Below are 16582 nucleotides of genomic sequence, written 5' to 3' on the forward strand. Positions count from 1 at the left end.
AAATTAATAATTTTTATTAGATTAATTTGAATTTAATAGAAGTATTTTCTTATTTGAGTTAAAATTTAATTAGGTATTAATAGTTTAATGAGTCTAGTGTGGTTAAGAAATAATCGGGTCTTAATTATTAATGGGTTTGAACTTAAAATATGTATTTAATATATATAATATTTAATAATTTTAGTTAATTCGAATAATTAACTGATTTCAAACCGAATTAACCGTTAATTGAACATTGAATTCGATTAACTGATCGGACTAATTCGGTGACCGACCGAATTAATCGAACTAATTCGATTTGATCGCTTAATTCAGTTAAAACTTAGTCGTTTGTTTTGTTTTCAATTATAGTTTTGAAACAAAGTCTCATAAGTTTGAAGTACATCATACAGTCTAAGTATAGTCATGTAGTTCATAGAATGTATAATATCCATTCTTAATTAATTAATGGAGTGATGCTTGTAAATGTATGTTAACCTAACCTTTTCTAATGTCATATTTGATAAATGACATAGCATTCTGAACTATGAGTGTGCTAACATGAAAACTCACAAAATATAAACCTTCTTCTCTGTCGAATAGTTATCATTGCTTTGATGTCACTAAAACCGATGGAAAGGGGAAGCCCAAAAGGATCCCCCAGCCTTCTCGGGGTCGGGTTTTGGGTCCAAGGATTCAGGGGCTTTCCAGGGATGGTGGTTAACTTTTTCCTGAAAGATGGTGTTAAAGTACACCCTTCAACCCTACAGATTCTTCAGAATTCGGCTAATCTTCCGATGGTTGGGAAGCCCCTCTACGGTGTCATTTCCGATGCCGTTTATATCTCTGGCCAGCTCCGTGTTCCTTATATCGCCATTGGTGGTAAAATCTTTAATTCTTTTGCTCATTTCTCATCGTTTTATTTTCGGTTTAATCCAATATTTTGACTCTCTGTTTCATTCTGGAAATTGGGAGATGTTTTTCTAATGATCAACCTTTTCTGTTTTCTATGATTTTAAGCATGTCAATTTGTATGGGATTTTGTAAACTATATATTTATAAGTAATATCATTGGAATCTGGGATTAACTTAATTATGTGTAATTTCCTATGGCCTGACTTTAATGGTGGAAAGTGTGTCTGCAGAGTAAAAAGAATTAAGGGTTAACTTATTATTGAGAACCATGTTTCTCTACTCTATTTTTTAAGTACCCGTATCTGATGTAGTTCTAGACGTGGTATTATACTATATGGAAACAAAATTGAACATACTCGTATCGGGCACATAGCTGAATCTGACTAAGGTAGGTGACAAGCCTTGTTCTGGTGTGTGTTATTCTACTAGTTGCTTTTGGTGTAATTTTCGAGCATTTCTTTTCGAACAAGAATAGGTATTGTGCAGGGAAACAGTTTTAGGATTGAGGGATAGAATAACTTCAGCTGAAGTGTACATTTGGTCCTGATATGGAAGTTAAGATTGGTTACATACATCTGTATTGTGATAGAAATCCTTAAATGTAAAAAAAAAAATGGACCAGATATCACAAGTCTCCGATGCAAATATAGATAGTCAGCCATCAGCAATTAAGCTGTGGCTGGAATTGCAAGTGTCAGTGAGGCCTTCTGCTTTTATCTGTCATATGAAAGAAGATCAATGATTTCAAGCTTTGTATCAATGTCGATTATAACTAGGTGTCAGCTACTATGTTTATAAGCAATTTTTACAGTGAACTGAATATGAGTTCTTGGATTTGATTAGCTGCTGGACACTGAAACTCAAATTAAGAGTGTCAAGTTTGTTAATTTACCTGAATACCATAGTTTTCTAGAAATACAATTTCATATTCAGACAGAATATAGCTTATGGATCATTTGGTATGTCTTGAAAACAAAGTTGTCCTTGAGTTCACTCTTTTTTCTATTGTCATTGTGGCTTCTGCTGTTTTGAGCCACTGTTTTCTTGTTGAAAGCAAGTTTCAATAGCAGTAGAACTAGATAATTGCAAAATATTTTTGGGTTGGTATTGCTGTACCCTTTTTTTCAATTGAAATCTTATTTTCATCTTGATAATAGTTTTTGCTGTTTCCTTGTTGCAGCTTCCTTACAAGCACTGTAATGGGTAACAATAGCAATACTTTCACGATCGAACATTTCAATCTTCACAATGAGCCTATTCCTTCTCCTCGGTAACTATGGTGCTGCAATAGCCGAGGTTGCTAATGATGCTATTGTTGCCGAGATGACGAAATCCAAAACTTCTCAATCAAGTTCTTCAGGTGAGCTTCAGTCATTTGTTTGGATTGCTTCTGCTGTAGGCGGAATCCTTGGAATGTTAGTTGGCATTGCCATGGTCAGATTTTCCCCCCAATCAATGTTCCTCTTTTATGGACTTCTTGTGCTCCATTTTCTTTTAACTATCACAGTTCCTGAGCGCTCTCTTAATCTTCCAAAAAGTCCATCACATGTTGGGATTAGGAAACAGCTTTTGGACCTTTCAGCTGCATTGCGAAAACCTGAGATAGCTAACTCAATAGCATGGTTTGCTGCATCATATGCTCTAATTCCAGTACTGACCGGAACAATGTTCTTCTACCAAACACAGTATTTGAAGATGGACACCTCTGTATTGGGAATTTCTAAGGTGTTTGGACAGTTAGTAAATCTATTATGGGGTGTCATCTACGATCATAGCTTAAAGTCAGTCCGACCAAGGACGCTGCTTCAAGCTATTCAGGCAACAATGGCAGCACTCATGATTTCAGATGTGTTGTTTGTGAGAGGGACTTATCGACTGTTGGGGGTGCCAGACTCCGTCTACGTTGTGGTTTTCTCTGGTGTCCTAGAGATTCTATTATTCTTCAAGATCCTGCCGTTCAATGTTCTGATAGCTCAACTTTGCCCTCCAGGATGTGAAGGGTCTTTTATGGCATTCGTATTGTCAGCTTTAGCCCTTTCAATCATTGTGAGTGGATACCTCGGCGTTGCATTGGCATCATACATAGGGGATCACAGAAAATGATTTTTCTGGATTTCCTTTTGGCCTTCTAATTCAGGCAGTTTGTACCCTCTTGCCGATATTTTTTTCGTCTTGGATACCTGATATTGGGAAAGATAAAACAAAGTCAGAATAAATGTTGATGCTTTCAGGAAAGGTACGAAATGCATAACTCTGAGGTGCAGTTTCAGCCTCTCATTTTGAAAATGATTACTTTATACTAACATTTCTTTTATTTACTTTCACAGCAATGTTTATTATGAACAATAAGAACAATTACAGGTAGTTTCAGGAAGTTCGCTATAGGTGCCTCAAAGAGATGATATTTGTTATAGCGAGTGAACTGCATATTTTAACACTTGCACAGTTGAAAAACTTGCTATACGTAGTGGCATGTAGTGTAATGCTATGTGATGGAATGTGTGAATGAGGTGATAGCTTCTTTTTACCTAATTTAGCTGCAATGCACGTGTTTGTACTGCAAAGTAAATGCAGCCGGAACAAATATAGATGAATACTATTATGCAATACATGAGGTAATAACCAAGTGTTGAATACATTGTTCCTAGATCAAATGTTGTCACTATGAATACATGGTTCAATCGCTATTAGCCAACATCAGTCGATGTAATATCCAATTAAACAATAACAACAATGCAACACGGAATGTATCAGAATCAATAATTAGCTTCATCATCTGTATCGTCAGAAGATATGATGAAAGAATATACGTCAAGAGATAAAGTCAATCTATTTCCTTAGAGAAACCGAGAAAATTGATTAATTCCATTAATTCAATGTATTGTCAAGTGATACTGAAGTTACAAAGTGTTATGACACATTCGAATGCAAATAACTTATAAATCCATCACATTACGGAATAGAACTCAGCTGGTAAATGTCGAGAAAGATATTGTTTTGATGTTGAGCCAGCATTTGAGAAGCAATCTACGATTAATGAGAAATCTAAGGAGAGTATTGTCAAGACAAAGGATATTACTAGTGATACAAAGCCATTGCCGTCACAATTGTCTCAGCAATTTGTGACATCATACTCTTTTGCTAAAAAAAATTTAATGGAAGATCTAATTCAAGCAAGATTGACATTAAAAATCTCGAGATTTGTGAAGAGGGTTATTAAATCGAATGTTAGGGTTGAATTTATAAATCTATAGAAGACAAATCATTAATAGAAAAAAAAATATCTAAATTATATGAGAATTAATTTGAAAATTTTAGGAGGCGACACCCGTTAGTATCCCTCGATCCATCTTTAAATATTGACGTAATAGTTCTTAGATTAAGGTGAGTGTATCTAAGGCCAGTTTGATATTATTTTTGAAAAGTGACTTTTAAAATTGCTATAGAAAAGAACTTTTAAAAGTGGGATAAGTGTAGTTTAAAATTCAACTGTTTGAGATTGTTGTTAAAAAATGATTTTCAAAAGATAATGTCTATTTTAGACATTATGTTATAAATTAAAAATATAACATTGAAATTATATTTACACTTATGATATATAAGATATATCAATTTAAACAATAATAAAAATATAAAAAATATTTTAAGATAACTCTAATAATATTTTTATGTATGAAATTTTTTATTAGGAAAAATATTTATATAAATACTTTTTAAAATTTGAATTTTAAAATAGTGAACGAAACAAATTATCTCTGTGATTAAAGGAATTGTTGTTGTTCCTAGAGGTCATGGGTTCGAGCACCAGGGACTGCAGTAGGGTAATTGAGCGTTCATTGTCAAATAAAAAAAGAATTTTAAAATAGTATTTTAATTATTCTGATTTAACCTCAATGACTCATTTAAAATTTAAAAATAAAATAATTCAAATGATATTTATCTTTTTAACCATTCAAAAATAAAAAAGATATATATTATAAACAAATTTAAAATAAATAATTATTATATACAAAATATATCAATTTAAACTATAATAAATTTTAAAAATATGAATAAAAATATAATTATAATAAAAATATATTTTTAATAACTCACCATTAATATTTTAATATATAAATCATAAATTTTATTTATTTTTAGGTAATTAAAAATTATTAAATAATAAATTAGTTTTAAGGACGTTAGTATTAAATTATTAAAATAAAATATAAATACATAATTAATAAAAGAAATTAAAAAAAAGTTGTTTTCCAGGGTAAATGAGTGGAGTAAATGTATTGGTAAAGGTAAAAATATAAATTTACTTCTAAACACAAAATTTGAAGTGAAAAAGTTAGAAATCTCAACTTTTTCCGATTGGTTTTAAACACAGTATCCACTAATATTTTTTTGTTACCTATTTAATATTAATTTTGCGATCAAAACAAATTTTTTAATTAAAAGTACTTTTAGACATCATTACCAAACACCTTTAATATTTCATGTCTTAAGCAATGATCAAATAATACACCGATGTAAAATGTCTTAACAAACAGATTTTCAAGTAATTACGATTAATTACTTGATTAGGTTCCAAATCCATTATGTATTAATTGCCATCGAATATATGTTGTTAATATTGATTAGAAATTTCAAATTTTAGTTTCAAATTTTTTTTTTCAAACAAACTTTTGAGATAAACAAGAAATGCTCCACCAATCCGGCGAACAAGCATTTATTGAGGCATAATTCTCGGATATAGAACGTGTTATTATCAAACATGTTAATTGATTTTATATTAGCTATAAATATTCAAGGTGAATCTTCATTTTTTTTATATAAATATGAAAGTTGTTGGTTATTTTAATTAGGAACGGATTATGAGTTTATTGAATATCGTAGAAAATGTTATTTTTTGAAGTTTTAGATTCGAATAATTATGTTTGCAAACGTATATATTATCAATGATTAAAAAATTTATGAAATAGTTACGAGAGAATGTATAGTAAAAGTTGATTTTGTATAATTTTTAAATTGTTACTAATGTTAAGATTTGTCAAATTAAATTTTATTTCTTAATTTTTGGAATTTAAATATATTTAGTGAAAATGTCCCCCTTTCATTTTATTAAATAGTTTAGTGAGGAAGAGAATAAAAGGTCTGAAGTATAGGGAGGTATATCCATTTTGTGATGGAAGAGATAATATTATAAATAAAGACAGTAACGTACCAATGGGTGTTGACACAAGTGGTTGGGATTTAAGAATTTGAGCTTGTAAAGTTAAGTTTGAATCCTATCACCGTCACTCTTGTTGGACAATCTGTAAATTTCTATTTAAATCCCAATTGAGTCTTAGATATGTCTTGACCCTGGACTGGGGGAGTCACTCATGACCTAAACTTTTATGTAAAAATAAATTAAAAATAAAGACACTAAAGTTATATTATAAATTGTATTATTGTGTAACACTCACCTAATAAAAGAGTAACATAATAACATACCCATTCTTCCATTCCAAAGAGGTCTTCCTTTAGAACCATAATATTGAATAATCTATAATTTTTAAAAAATAAAATCAAATAATCATTTTATTTTCAAAGTTATCTAGTCGTGCAGGAAGAACCAATGCACACCCCCAAAATACTTGCCATTTTTTTCATAAACTGAAATGCATGCAATTTATGATAGATTTAAATTTGAACTTGGATGAAGTAAAGTTATCAAGTCTCTCAATACTCTCCGTCACACAAGTCTCACCTCCAAAAGCCAAACTAAACATGGAAACTTGCTTCATCATCATCATCACCATTTCTCTACTTCTTGGAGCTCTTTTTAACCGCCGCTCTTCCACCTCCAAAACACAATCCCAAGCTCTCCCTCCAGGCCCTCCCAACATTCTCATTATCTCCACCATCCTATGGTTAAGGCGAAACCTTTTTGAGCTTGAGCCGATCCTCCATAACCTCCACACAAAGCTCAGTCCGATGGTCACTCTCAATATTCTTTCTCGTCCCGCCATTTACGTCTCCGATCGTTCCCTCACCCACCAGGCCTTAGTCCAAAGTGGTGCTTTATTCGCCGACCGCGCCGATGCTCAGACCGTAATCGGCAAGGTTATAAGCGGCAATCGACATAGCATAAGCTCAGCTTCCTATGGTCCGACTTGGAGACTTTTGAGGCGTAACCTCACATGCGAAATCCTCCATCCTTCGCGTGTCAAATCGTATTCTCATGCTCGAAAATGGGTTCTTCAAATCCTGTTGGATTCTTTCACTTCGAGCTCGAAAACTGGAAGACCGATTCGTGTGGTTGATGAATTTCAACACGCTATGTTTTGCTTGTTAGTGCTGATGTGTTTCGGTGACAAGCTTAATCGAGATCAGATCATAGAGATCGAAACTGTGCAGCGGCGTTCGCTAATAGAGTCGGGCGGAAGATTCAGAATACTCAACTTTTGGCCCAAGGTGACTTGGTTTTTGCTTCGTAAACGTTGGAATGAGTTCCACAATGCCATTGAAGACCAGAAGGTGTTGGTTCGTCTGATAAGAGCCCGAAAGAAATCGAAAGACAGCGACGTCTCGGCGTACGTCGATACGTTGCACGATCTTCGACTTCCGGAGGAAAAGAGGAAACTAACGGAAAAGGAAATCATCAGCTTGTGTTCCGAGTTTCTGAACGCCGGAACAGACACTACTTCTACTTCCACTGCTTTGCGGTGGATCATGGCAAACATGGTGAAATATCCTCATGTTCAAGAGAAACTATTCATGGAAATCAAAGAGGTAGTGGGAAACCGACAGAGAGAGGTGAATGAAGATGATCTGCAGAAGCTTCCATATCTGAAAGCAGCCGTCTTGGATGGACTAAGAAGGCATCCACCAGGTCATTTTCTTTTGCTTCACATAGTGAGAGAAGGCACAGTATTAGGAGGTTGCTTGGTGCCCAAGAATGGCACCATTAATTTCATGGTAGCAGAAATGGGGTGGGATCCAAAAGTATGGGAAGATCCAATGGCATTCAAACCAGAGAGATCTCTAAGCAATGGAGGAGTAGTGTTTGATATAACAGGAAGCAGGGAAATCAAGATGATGCCATTTGGGGTGGGAAGGAGGATTTGCCCTGGACTGGCCTTGGCGATGCTTCACCTAGAGTATTTTGTGGCCAACTTGGTGAGGAATTTCGAATGGAAAATCATGGATGGAGATGATGTGAGCCTGGAGGAGAAGCATGACTTCACTGTGGTCATGAAAACTCCATTGCAGATCCAAATTTATCCTAGGAAAAGTTAAAAGAAACTGCTGCAATTTTACTAGGATTATATATATAAGAAGTATAATAATTAATCCTTCAAATGCATGGATTGTAAACCTTCTACTTATACCTGAATGATATAGTAACTTTCTTCTATAATTGTGACAACAACTTTTATTAATTACATTAAACGAATAAAATTCTACTGCCCCCATTATGTCTTTGCTCCACTAATTAAATTAAAACATGTGTAATAATACTAACCAGTACACTATCGGAAGTTTGCATCATTATTACTTTTTAATTTTATGTTTTTTTCTAGTTTTTTGTCGTGTAAAAAGTTAAGTCACTTAAAACTTTTTTAATAATTTGCTGTAAATTTCGGCGTTTTTACCAAACAATCAATAATTATCTGTCATATACTCTTTCTCTAAATATTACCAATCTAGCATCTTTTCTGACAAAGTGATAATAAAACGTGTTTCAGGATACGCTCCTCGCAGATGTGGACGGAAGGTGTGAATCATGAAGCGTGTCTTCCTGGGATTCTATCTGAGCTGGCATCATGGTAGAAAAGCGTGAATTGTAATCCGCACCTTAGCGGAAAATTTGATACGTTGATGCACCTTCCATTAAATTACCACCACCCCTTTTAATAACGTCTAACCACATGTCCCCCTCCTTCCTATAATTATCCTTTCATACAACACTCAAACCATACCAATTTTTTTTTATTTCATTCCTTAACAATTCTTGTAGCAAGTTTTAAGTAAATTTTGCTATCGTTTTTTAGAAGCTACAAATTGATTTTATTATATTATAATCATTTAATAGTTTATTATTTAATTTAGGGTAAACTACACAGGAGACCACCAAACTATGGTTATTAATCGATCTTGCCACCAAATTATTTTTTGTCTCAATTCGACCACCAAACTTTTTAATTGATTCAATCAGACCACTCTCCGTTAAAAAAAACAGACTTGCTGAAGTGTCCGTTAATAAAAGTGGTATAATTATATATTTGGTCCTTAATATTGGCATAATTATACATTTGGTCCTTAATATTTACATACTTTATCAATTTAGTCACTATTTTAATTCAATTAAATAAATTTAACTATCCAATTAAAACATGACACGTGTCAATACATGATTGGAAGGTTTTATTTATGAATTTTAAATTATTTAATTAACTGATTTAACCAATCAGGTGGAGACACTATAGAAAAATTGTTCTTTAGCGACGTTTTCTTAGTTCTATAGCGGCGTTTTTAAGCGCCGCTAAAAGTACTTACGACGATAGGAAAAACGCCACAAGAAGCGCCGGCAATATCAGCGCCGCTAAAGGTAGCGGCGTTTGAGAACCAAAAATGCCGCAATAGGACAAGATCTATAGCGGCGTTTTTGGAACAAACACCGCAAAAGGTTGATATCTATAGCGGTGTTTTTGGAACAAACGCCGCAATAGGTCAGATCTATAGCGGTATTTTTTTGAACAAACGCCGCAAAAGGTCAGATCTATAGCGGCATTTTTTTTAAACAAACGCCTCAAAAGATCAGATATATAGCGGCGTTTTTTTGGAACAAACGCCGCAAAAGGTCAAATCTATAGCGGCGTTTTTGGAACAAACGCCGCAAAAGATTAGATATATAGCGGTGTTTTTTTGGAACAAACTCACGCAAAAGGTCAGATCTATAGCGGCGTTTTTGGATACAAACGCCGCTAATTTCCTTTTTTTAGCTTAGATTAATTGATTTTGCATATTTCATTTATGCAATACATCACCTAAATTTAATATCATGTAGCTTTATCTAATTAACAACAACCATAAATTTTAATTAAGACACACATTATGCAGAAAAATACTTAACAACAAAATAAATTAAAATTTATAAACATTAATATAACAAAAATACATACAAATCTATACATATGTTACATATACTAGAAACAAAAAAGTAAACTAGTTGCATGTGTATTTTCACACTTCCCATTTATAACTCTAATATACAATGGCAATCTTTCCCAACTTCTCGCTATGTACACCCAATAATCAAATTGCACTTTGCAAGCACATCAGAAACTTCTTTACCATCCCAAGAATCAATTTTGTAAGATCCATTTTCCAAGTGCATAGTTCTAACTGTACTTAGTGAATCCTTCTTGAGGCTCAACTACATACCTTGAGATCCACATTTGAGCGTGAACGCAAGACAAAACTAAGCTTAGGATCTGAACGGATATTGCGCCATTTTCCAGTACCAAGCTTAAGAACTCCTGCCTTGAGTGCAACTTCTTCTTCCGCTGTCCACCTGCAGATGCATAATAAGACATAAATATAAGCAACCAAAATAATGGAATTTATTGAGCAGACATTCTACTTATATTTTTACCAAGTAAAGGACACTTCCATCATATTAACAGGGTAGCTACCTTTTCACTTTGAAATCGACCCAATGTATTACGGAATAGAAACCTTCTTGGGCCTGCAATCAATACTTCGCATCAGTTTGCATTAAAGTAAAAGTTATTTTTCGTCCGTGTACAGTAACAATTATTTTTCTATGTATCATCCAATAACATGTTCATTATGCTAAGTTAAGCGCGCTCAGCTGAATTTAAAATTATAACGTGGCTTCAAATTATTTACCTGGATGTAACTAGAACCAAATAAGGCACCATTTCCCATTTGAAACTGAGACCTGAAGTCTTTACCCTTTACAAGGAAAAAAAGTTAAAAAACAAAAGACTCAAATTTCATGGCAGCAAGCCCAAGCTACCACTTAAATTTTGTTTACAAGCACAAAAATAATGATGAATAAACTAAAAAAGAATCAGAATACCAGGTATGACACTTGCAATGACACAAAGAGAAATATACAAGGATGAAAGCCAATTAGGTAAGATATAATACAGTTTAAGAGTGACCGGCCTTGTAATCCAAGTTGAACATGCCATGCGACATATGAGGCTCATTTGTGAGCTGGAACAGGAAACAAAAAACTATCAATGTGTTTACACAAGAAAAACATATACTCTGCAACTAAACAAGAAATACATAGAATTGGAGAATAATTGTTCTACGCATGAGATGAATTAGAAGCTTGAGGTGTGAATGATCCTGAAGATTGGCGCGCAGGAGAAGATGAAATACTTCCAGTAGAAGATTGTCTGGTTAAATAAAATGAAGTTCCAGACACACTTGGCAATCCGATGCGATATGCGAAAGGGTGACCAAATGCTAGCCAATCTTTTTCAACAAGTGCCTGTATTAAGATTAAAGCTTAACCGTGAGTTACATACATACATGAACTCCATCCAAAAAAGATATGAGATAGAATAAAAACATCATGCATTGTCAAGAACAAGAAATACCTTCAAGGGAACTAGCTTGAGTACAGACTGGCTTACATAAAAATAATCTTTAAACATTCATAAGTCTTAAAAAGAATCTTAAAACAAAGCTTAAAGGGGAATAAACATGAAATTGTTAATGATAAAAAAATTTAAAAAATTATTTGTTTAAATAAATTATTTTTTCTTTAACCATTAATCGAATTGAAATTTATTTGAAAATTATTAACCGAACCAAATTAACTGATTTTTTTCTTTAACATTAATCGAACCGAAATTATTTGACCGTTAATCGAACCGAAATTTATTTGAAAATTATTAACTGAACCAAATTAACCGAATTATTTTTCTTTAACATTAATCCAACCGAAATTATTTGACCGTTAATCGAACCGAAATTTATTTGAAAATTTTTAACCGAATTTTTTCCTTTAGCCACTAATAGAACCAAAATTATTTGACCGTTAATCGAACCCAAATTTATTTAAAAATTATTAACTGAATTAACCGAATAAAATAAATTATTTTTCTTTAACCGTTAATCGAATCAAAATTTATTTGAAAATTATTAACTGAACCAAATCAACCGATTTTTTTCTTTAACCATTAATCGAACCAACATTATTTGACCGTTAATCGAATCGAAATTTATTTGAAAATTATTAACCGGATTAACCGAATAAAATAAATTATTTTTCCTTAACCGTTAATCGAACCGAAATTTATTTGAAAATTATTAACCAATCTTTAACCATTAATCGAACCGAAATTATTTGACTGTTAATCAAACCGAAATTTATTTGAAAATTATTAACCGAATTTTTTTCTTTAACCATAATCGAACCGAAATTATTTAATCGTTAATCAAACCAAAATTTATTTGAAAATTATTAACCGATTAATGATTAATTTGGGTCGGTTAATAATTTTCAAATAAATTTCGATTCGATTAACGGTTAAAGAAAAAATAATTTATTTAAACAAATAATTTGTTTTATTTTTTTTATCATTAATAAACTTTTACAAGTCAAATACAAATTGTTGCAATTTAGAACCATTGGGGAGCTTTGACTCAACGGTTTGGGCGCTAGTCACTCTCCCCCTTTCGAATCCCTTGGAGCGCAAATATGTTCTTCAATTTTCCATTTCAATCGGGGTGGTGACATGTGTTACCACCTGATTGGATAAAAATCATTTAATTAATTAATTTAAAATTAATAAATAAAACCTTCCAATCATGTATTGACACGTGTCGTGTTCTAATTGGATAGTTAAATTTATTTAATTAAATTAAAATAGTGACTAAATTGATAGATTATGTAAATATTAAGGACCAAATATATAATTATGCCACTTTTATTAACAGACACGTCAGTAAGTCCATTTTTTAACGGAGAGTGGTTTGATTGAATTAATTTAAAAGTTTGGTGGTCGAATTGAGACAAAAAATAGTTCAATTGCAAAATCGATTAATGACCATAGTTTGGTGGTCTCCCGTGTAATTTACCCTTTAATTTACTAATTTTCTTATATCTTTTTTGCAGTTATAAAATGGAAGGCGGGTTGCTGCGTTTAGATGATAATCATATCTCGAGTCATTTTGCCGATACGGTAACAATTTTAAATTGTGTTATTTTAATTATTGTGAATGTTTTATTTATTTTTAGTATTAGTTTATATTTTAATTGTATATTATTTATTTAATTATGGGAATGATTGTATATTAGATCTATTTATTCGTAACACTAAGTTAGAGATATCAATTCGTGTCTGGCCATATTTAGATGAGGCTAGATTCGGTTACATAGCGAAATATGAAGGGCGCTGTAACCATGAATCCATCTTCGTGTGGGGAGTGTACTATTATGCTGGAGGATGTTTCCATATATTTGGGGCTTTCGATAGATGGTGATGTTATTTCTAGTGTGGCGGATGGTAATTGACATTCATTGTGCGATGAGTATCTTGGAGGTACCCCGCCTAACTTCAACGGTGGTCAAATACCGTTATCATGGTTGGTTACAAATTTTCAACATTTAAGTGAAGACTGTTCCAAGGAACAGGCTAAAATATTTGCCCGGGCTTGCATATTACAACTCATAAGAGAGATCTTGATGCCTGTTAAATCTCTCAACCAAGTTCATTGTATGTGGTTGCGTCACTTCAAAGATTTCCATGTTGCCAGTGGACTCAGTTGAGGCTCCACAGTTTTGGCTTCTCTATATAGAGAAATGTGTTGGGCAACTGATTATCGGAAAGATAGTTTGAGTGCAGCACAATAGTGGGTGTTATAGGGATAACTCTGACGAAATGCCTAAGGGCAGCTGTGAGGTCTCTGAAGAAAGTGACCTCATTTACACATGCGTCCTCTGGGATACCCATATCGTCAGAGTCCAAGACGAACTCATTGCTAGTATCTCTGGTGAGCGAAACATGACTCTCATTGCGACCCTTCTAACTAGGTGTGGGATCGTCAGCCATATCCTATAGAATTCAAAGAAAAAGGGAGTCATTATCACCGTTCCAAATAATCAAGTACTCTTGACACTCTAGGGGTATGTACATCATTGACTCTCATTGACTCTAACCCTCAAATCCTAGGAATGACTAAACTTGATGCTTTGATACCACTAAATATAACACCCAAATCCAATCCGACTTGAAATCTAAAAAAAAATTTGATATTACAAGGAACCACCGGAATGACTAACCTATTATTTTAAGAAGCATTTCACAAAAACATAAGTTTCATCCATAATAGGAAAATGTAAACATTTCACTTTTACAAGGGGAGCTCCCAAAATAACATTTCAAATACATCAAGTTTATCAAAGAGTTACGACTCAATTATACAAAAGGGTCTATGAGATACATGTCCACTAAAATAATTGAGACATACCCTGCAGCTTGCTAAAATCTAGAATCCACAACTTGACGATAAGCTCCTTACCCGACACATACTAACCTACGGATGGAAACAAATTTCAAATGTTGAGCCACAAACTCATTGCCACAAAGATAATTCTACTATACTACATACATCCATTAGTTGTGAATGCTCACAAGTTCAGTCATGCGGTAACGAAATGCATCAAACATAAGTCATAGCAAGATATCGAATAAAATCACAATGTATAAGTATATCATTGTATATACATATATAGTGACTCTACCATCAATTAACAGAAATGCCTTAGCACTAATACTAAAGTGCAACAATACTGATACGGAAGTGCATTTGCATTGATACTAAAAGTGCCTCAACAGTAATAAGAGAAAATCTGGTTATCTCAATTCACAATTATTAGGCGAACATTCATAAATTCAAGTAGCTTGGGTGTCCTAGTTGTTTCCCGAGTATCAAACAAATGCTAGTTTTATGTCATCCTAGCTAGTATCATTTCTAACTGTAACTGCATTAATTACAGTTCTCACTTGTAGTTTTTATTAGAGAAGTCCCAACGACTCTTAATTCCCTTCTCGAACACTTGAATCAAATTGGGTTTCTAACCCAATTCAGGATGAGAGTATCAATAGTGAACCCTTCAGTATCGATACTGACCCTTGAGTACCGATATTCACCCTTGGTATCAATACCAAAAATGACTACTGGATTCTGAGAGGTCTAGGCAGTATCGATACTGCTATACTGAAAGATCAATACCAAAATTTTCTTCGATTTTTTGAAAATTAATCTAGTATCTATACCCATATTGAGAGTATCAATACTCTACCCTCAGCATCGATACTCTCGTGAGTATTGATACCAAAATTACCTACTAGAATATGACTTGTAATGCTAGTATCGATACAAAGCTTAGAGTATCGATACTCATTGAACAATATCGATACCACAAGAATGTGTATCGATACTTTCAGCCTTAAATATCCTTTATTTTAACCTACACGAAGAATAATATCGGTACTGTTCTTTCAATATCGATACCCCTACAAAAAATGCCATGTTTGAGCACGAAAATTTCCCTATTTTCTCTCATAAGTCACTCTATGAGCCTTAAACATTAATTAATCTTTATGTGCGTTCAAAGGTATCATTATAGGTCATTTTAGAGCAATATAAACATCAAATGTCCCATTTCACTTATAAATCACAACAACATGTATTTGTACCTATGAACACAACAAGCAAACAAATCATAACCTAACGATCTACAAGTGGTATAGGTGAGTTAGGGATGTGTTACTTCACTATTACCTACTGGAAAATCTTCCACAATGTCACCCAATCACTGACTTCTCCTTGTTCTTGCTTTTGTAGCTTTCCCCAACTTCTCTCATTGACTAAAGAAAATGAGGAAGATTAATAACGTACTTAAAGACTATAACTGAGTATAAACTTTATTCTAAACACTTAGGTATGAATTTGGAGCCACCTAGAGTTCTAAAACTCAAAATCTCTCTAAAACCCCACATTGGCCAACACAACCAAACATTGAGATGTTGGGCTAGAAATGAAGCTCTAGGGGAGGAGATTAATGTTTTTACCTTTTTAAATTTGGACTAGCTTTGTAGGACAACCAAGTTCCCACTTTTGTTACTAACAAGAGGGGGAAGATGAAGGCAAAGAGAAGAAGAAGACAAATGGTGAGAAAAATGAGTAGGTAAGTTTCAACCTTTTTACCCTGTTGACTTCACCAAAACTTAATGAAAATCAGCCTTTTAAAATTTTAGGTGTTAATTGCTACCTTATTCCTTCCTCTTTTGACCTCAATATAATAATTCCTTTTTTTTTTAATAAATTTTTGGGCATATCCTAAGCCTAATTGTATCTCAAGAGTCTCCCATACACGTTAAGCCCAAAAAAGTTTCTCAAAACTACTAACCCGGTTTTTGGGGTGTTACATAATGTGTGGGAAAAACTTGTTAATGTAAAGTGTAAAGAAAATTATTTTTTCAATTAGAGTCTTAGATACAATAATTATTACAAGTTGGAAAAAATTTCATAAACTTTATATATCTATTTTTTAAAATTCGTGGTGATTATAAATAGTATATGTTCAGAATTTTTTTAATCAGTTGATAATTCATAAGCACTATACATATATATCTGCTTAAACTTAAAATTTCTATAGAGAACA

At 33.1% G+C, this 16582-nt stretch overlaps 1 protein-coding gene and 1 pseudogene across 1 annotated transcript; both read left to right on the forward strand.

The window, feature by feature from the left end:
• The first annotated feature begins 611 nt into the window (after nt 1-611).
• Nucleotides 612-3376, forward strand: LOC120182885 (annotated as a pseudogene).
• A 3275-nt stretch (nt 3377-6651) lies between these two features.
• On the forward strand, nt 6652-8305 carry LOC120183045 (cytochrome P450 89A2-like). Its single transcript, XM_039187840.1, has one exon. The coding sequence runs from the start codon at nt 6652-6654 to the stop codon at nt 8161-8163; it is 1512 nt and encodes a 503-aa protein (XP_039043771.1). The 3' UTR covers nt 8164-8305.
• The last annotated feature ends 8277 nt before the right edge of the window (nt 8306-16582 follow it).

This window comes from Hibiscus syriacus, unplaced genomic scaffold, assembly GCF_006381635.1.
Source record: "Hibiscus syriacus cultivar Baekdansim isolate YM2019G1 unplaced genomic scaffold, ASM638163v2 tig00112738_pilon, whole genome shotgun sequence".
NCBI classification, from domain to species: Eukaryota; Viridiplantae; Streptophyta; class Magnoliopsida; order Malvales; family Malvaceae; genus Hibiscus; species Hibiscus syriacus.